Below are 6000 nucleotides of genomic sequence, written 5' to 3'. Positions count from 1 at the left end.
ATAAAAGGGGAGAGCTTACAATGAACAAATCTCTGCTGTGATTGTCACATAGGTTCAAACACACAGAGACACACACAAACACACACACAGACACACACACACAGACACACACACAGACACATACACTCGGTGTAATTGCATGAGACAGTGGATCTTGTTCATCAGATCTGTGTTAAGACAGACATGTAAACACACACACAGACAGAGAGAGAGCTGGAGACAGAGAGAGAGAGAGAGCGAGAGAGAGAGACAGAGACAAATGGAGAGAGAGTCAGACATAGATGGAGAGAGAGAGAGCGAGAGAGAGAGAGAGAGAGGCAGATGGAGAGAGACAGACAGACAGAGACAAATGGATAGAGAGTTAGACAAAGACAAATGGAGAGAGAGAGAGAGAGAGAGAGAGAGGCAGATGGAGAGAGACAGACAGACAGAGACAAATGGAGAGAGAGAGAGAGAGAGAGAGAGAGAGAGGCAAATGGACAGATGGAGAGAGAGAGAGAGAGAGAGAGAGAGAGAGAGAGAGGGAGAGAGAGAGAGAGAGACAAATGGAGAGTCAGATGGGGAGAGAGAGTGAGATAGAGAGCGAGAGAGGGAGGGAGAGAGAGAGAGAGGCAGATGGAGAGAGAGAGAGAGAGAGAGGGAGGGAGAGAGAGAGAGGCAGATGGAGAGAGGCAAAGTCTTCTCATGCTTTGTTGATTTAAAAAAAGCCTTCAACTCAATTTGGCATGAGGATCTGCTATACAAATTGATGGAAAGTGGTGTTGGGTGTAAAACATACGACGTTATAAAATCCATGTACACAAACAACAAGTGTGCGGTTAAAATTGGCAAAAAACACACACATTTCTTCACACAGGGTTGTGGGTTGAGACAGGGATGCAGCTTAAGCCCCACCCTCTTCAACATATATATCAACGAATTGGCGCGGGCACTAGAAAAGTCTGCAGTACCCGGCCTCCCCCTGCTAGAATCCGAAGTCAAATGTCTGTTGTTTGCTGATGATCTGGTGCTTCTGTCACCAACCAAGGAGGGCCTACAGCAGCACCTAGATCTTATGCACAGATTCTGTCAGACCTGGGCCCTGACAGTAAATCTCAGTAAGACCAAAATAAGGGTGTTCCAAAAAAGGTCCAGTCGCCAGGACCACAAATACAAATTCCATCTAGACACTGTTGCCCTAGAGCACACAAAAAAATTATACATACCTTGGCCTAAACATCAGCGCCACAGGTAACTTCCACAAAGCTGTGAACGATCTGAGAGACAAGGCAAGAAGGGCATTCTATGCCATCAAAAGGAACATACATTTCAACATACCAATTAGGATCTGGCTAAAAATACTTGAATCAGTCATCTCTCTCTCCATTGCCCTTTATTGGTTGTGAGGTCTGGGGTCCGCTCACCAACCAAGACTTCACAAAATGGGACAAACACCAAATCGAGACTCTGCATGCAGAATTCTGCAAAAATATCCTCAGTGTACAACGTAGAACACCAAATAATGCATGCAGAGCAGAATTAGGCCGATACCCACTAATTATCAAAATCCAGAAAAGAGCCGTTAAATTCTACAACCACCTAAAAGGAAGCGATTCACAAACCTTCCATAACAAAGCCATCACCTACAGAGAGATGAACCTGGAGAAGAGTCCCCTAAGCAAGCTGGTCCTGGGGCTCTGTTCACAAACACAAACACACCCCACAGAGCCCCAGGACAGCAGCACAATTAGACCCAACCAAATCATGAGAAAACAAAAAGACAATTACTTGACACATTGGAAAGAAATAACAAAAAAACAGCAAACTAGAATGCTATTTTGGCCCTAAACAGAGAGTACACAGTGGCAGAATACCTGACCACTGTGACTGACCCAAACTTAAGGAAAGCTTTGACTATGTACAGACTCAGTGAGCATAGCCTTGCTATTGAGAAAGGCCGCAGTAGGCAGACATGGCTCTCAAGAGAAGACAGGCTATGTGCTCACTAAACTCCCATATCTACTGGGTGAAATTCCAGTGTTCCATCACGGCAGCAAGATTTGTGACCTGTTGCCACAAGAAAAGGGCAACCAGTGAAGAACAAACACCATTGTAAATACAACCCATATTTATGCTTATTTATTTTCCCTTGTGTTCTTGAACCATTTGTACATTGTTAAAACACTGTATTTTTATGGTTTATTTCACTTTATATATTATCTACCTCACCTGCTTTGGCAATGTTAACACATGTTTCCCATGCCAATAAAGCCCCTTGAATTGAATTGAATTGAGAGGCAGATGGAGAGAGGGAGAGCTAGAGGGGCTGTTGGAGAGGAGGAGGCAGATGGAGAGAGGGAGAGATAGAGGGGCTGTTGGAGAGGAGGAGGCAGATGTATTTTCACCATCATTATTTAACCTCTTTAGATGGGAAACAGATTTTTATGGAGTTAAACATGTGCTCTTTACGACAGAATGTTACAATTAGCTAAAAAAACAAACGTTTTTTTCCGGACCAAATTACACTTGTGAAAGGCCACTGACTTGATGGAATGTCAATATGTACATGCTCTTGGGTGGATTAGATTGGTCTGGTTGTTATCTGTAACCTGTAAATCATGGAACCTGATACTATATCAATGTCCGTATTATTCATGTCCTATGACATAATGTGTTTGATGTGTATTTCTATTGCCCTCTTGGCCAGGTCTCCATTGGTTTCCTCAATAGGATAAATACAGATGAAATTAAGGTTAAATCAACAAAAATAGAATCATCTCAATCATGTTCTCTTCTTATATGAAATTATCCTCTCTCTACTCTCTGTTGGCTGCAGTGAGACTCCAGTGCAAGTCCCCCCCCCCCCTGGCTGGCCCAGACCACGTTGATGCTGTTGTGCCCACGCCGCCTCCCTCCTCCCCTTTTACTCCGGCGTTCCCCCCATTGCTACTTCCAGTGATGGCTATGAGTACCGACCCGGGCTGCAGAAGGGACGACTCTGACCCTGACTCAATGACCCCTGACCCCAGTAACCTCACCGCCATGATGGCCGCAGTCACCATGAAGACCACCGAGACAGACGTCTCACCGGCCAATGGCGTGAGGAACGGGGCTCAGCAGGGCGGAGCTAAAAGGGGCCCTCCTTCGCGGGCGCACCTCTCAGGGAGGAAGCTGTCGCTACAGGAACGAGGGACGTACCCATCAGAGGGGACTCACGTCTCCCCCCGTGTGGCACGCAGACCCACGGTGGAGTCCAAGCAGGTCTCCATCTCAGATGCAGAGGTGAGTGAACGGACTCTGCGCCTACACAGGGAAAAGGACTTTAATGCAATTCAGTTCAGTGCAATAAACATGATTATTGCTCCTATGTTTTGAATTGAATTGAGAGGGCTAAGTCAGATTTATAAATGGGGTTTGGAGGCATAGTTCAGTGGTAGAACATCTGACTGAATACCAAGAGGTTTTCAGGTTTAAATAAAAGATGAATAGAATTAAAATGTTGAAGACACCAGCAGCCACAGCCAGGGAAATCCTGTTTTCATCTTTTTGCAGTCATTGTTGGGAGTCACAGCTGTGTGTGTGTGTGTGTGTGTGCGTGTGTGTGCGTGTGTGTGTGTGTGTGCAGTGGGATCAGTGAATGGTGGGATTGTATACTCCATCATTGTGAACTGTGATTTGTAGTGCAGAATAGACTTGTATTGGAAAGAAAGTGAATCTCGTCCGAGCTGGCGTGTGGCGTGCCACTGGACGGTCGGTCAGGCAGACCGGAGCTTTCTCTCTCAGAGAGCTTAAATCTTAGCAGCATTTAATGGGTCCACATACTAATCCCTGTGTGTGTGTGTGTGTGTGTGTGTGTGTGTGCGTGCGTGCGTGCGTGCCTGCGTTCGTGCGCGTGTGTGTGTGTGTGTTCTGAGATGACCTAGGGCAGTGCTCTGCTCAGGGACGGTCATGACATTGTGGGATTGACATTAATGTGTAATGTACATATAGAATATGTTGCCTCTAGCTGCATAACCGTCTGGTCTCATCTGAGAGAACACCAGGAAGTAGCCCATCTCCAAGAGTGTGTATGAAATGGCACCCTATTCCACTTGGACACTGGTCTAAAGTAGTGCACTTTATAGGGAATAGGGTGCCATTTGGGAAGCAGTCCAAGACTGAAAGATATACCTCTTAAATGTAATGGTAGAATGTGACACAACACCTGGATTTTGTGCTCTATGTAGCAAAATGTGAAATATTTTTTTTACATTGATAAAAGTAGAGAATCAGAGCTACAAAATGGTATATCATACACTGCATTTTTGAGGAACAATGGAAAATAAATTCTGCTTTGAAAGTTGATAAACTTGTAAACTCACTTTTGAGAAAAGGGCATTTTAGTGTTTCGTTGAGAGAGCTCTTCCTTGTCTACACCCATTCAGCATCGTCCACACCCTCTGAAGCTTTAGCCCCACCCATTCAGCATCGTCCACACCCTCTTAAGCTTTAGCCCCACCCATTCAGCATCGTCCACACCCTCTTAAGCTTTAGCCCCACCCATTCAGCATCGTCCACACCCTCTGAAGCTTTAGCCCCACCCATTCAGCATCGTCCACACCCTCTGAAGCTTTAGCCCCACCCATTCAGCATCGTCCACACCCTCTTAAGCTTTAGCCACACCCATTCAGCATCGTCCACACCCTCTTAATCTTTAGCCACACCCATTCAGCATTGTCCACACCCTCTTAAGCTTTAGCCACACCCATTCAGCATCGTCCACACCCTCTTAAGCTTTAGCCCCACCCATTCAGCATCGTCCACACCCTCTGAAGCTTTAGCCCCACCCATTCAGCATCGTCCACACCCTCTGAAGCTTTGGCCACACCCATTCAGCATCATCCACACCCTCTGAAGCTTTAGCCCCGTCCATCTCCTTGCGTTCAGAGAGCAAACTTGACGCTCTGGCCGAAGATTTGTTTACCTCTGGATAACATGAAAACAGCCTAACCAGCGCTGGCAACAATTTCATTACGTTTTTTTGCTGACGTTTACTGCCACCGGCCATATTCAACAGGTGTTGTACACTGTACCTAGCTAGCTAGCTAAACAATTAACCTAGCTAGGTAAACAACATGTAAGATCACACACATCACATCACACGTTAGCTAACGACCCAGCCACCTAACGTTAGCTAGGGACACTTTAGCTTGAAATGCACATCTATCACTCCAGTATTAATGCTAAATTGAAATCATTTCGCCACTATGGCCTATTTATTGCCTTACCTCCCTAATCGTACTACGATTTGCACACGCTGTATATCGATTTTTCTATTGTGTTGTTATTGACTGTATGTTTGTTTTACTCCATGTGTAACTCTGTGTTGTTGTTTTTGTCGCACTGCTTTGCGTTATCTTGACCAGGTCACAGTTGTAAATGAGAACTTGTTCTCAACTGACCTACCCGGTTGAATAAAGATTTAATTAAAAATAAAATAAAACTCAAACAGTGTGTTGTTATGGGGTATCCAGAGTACATTCAAGTATCCTTTCAACCTCTCCAAAGTGTCTGAATGTGGTAATTGCACTGGTTTTTGCACACTGCATGTGCCTTAAAGTTATTGTTTACTATAAAAACAACAACACCAACCTCCCTCATACATTGTGTGTTTTCATCATATTTTTGATGCGCAAAGATATAGTCACTCGGTGGACTTTCGATGTTGCCATTAAGTCATACATCATTAGAGAACATTGTCAATAGGCTAGATTTGTTCCCACCAACCTAAGGATTAAATGTCATACCCCTCGTGTAGCTACAGCTCAAACACAGACCAAATTGACCTTGTAAGATGTTTGCTGTTTGGTGAAAACGTTGTATAAAATACACATTTTGACTCTCGGGGCTGGTGATCAATAACAGTAGGTCACAGCCAGACACATAAGATATCCTCATGATGTGTGGAGTCCCGGCTTTTGGTGTGAATCAACGTATTTCGGGTTTATTTTGTTTATGCTTCACAACGCTAACCGGAATGTT

The 6000-nt window shown here is 44.9% G+C and overlaps 1 protein-coding gene across 2 annotated transcripts in view; it reads left to right on the top strand.

Moving 5' to 3' along the window:
• The first annotated feature begins 2531 nt into the window (after window positions 1–2531).
• LOC118966703 (calcium/calmodulin-dependent protein kinase kinase 1-like) overlaps window positions 2532–6000 on the top strand; it is a 99554-nt gene continuing 96085 nt past the window's right edge. The window contains exon 1 of one of the 2 annotated variants that reach the window (XM_036989610.1): window positions 2532–3261. In XM_036989610.1, the coding sequence (XP_036845505.1) occupies window positions 2764–3261 (498 nt within the window). In that variant the 5' untranslated portion in view covers window positions 2532–2763. The remainder of the gene's footprint in view (window positions 3262–6000) is intronic. The other variant, XM_036989611.1, reaches the window with a different exon arrangement.

This window comes from Oncorhynchus mykiss, chromosome 10 (genome assembly GCF_013265735.2).
Source record: "Oncorhynchus mykiss isolate Arlee chromosome 10, USDA_OmykA_1.1, whole genome shotgun sequence".
Lineage (NCBI taxonomy): Eukaryota > Metazoa > Chordata > Actinopteri > Salmoniformes > Salmonidae > Oncorhynchus > Oncorhynchus mykiss.
This window is presented reverse-complemented; position numbering and strand designations above follow the sequence as displayed.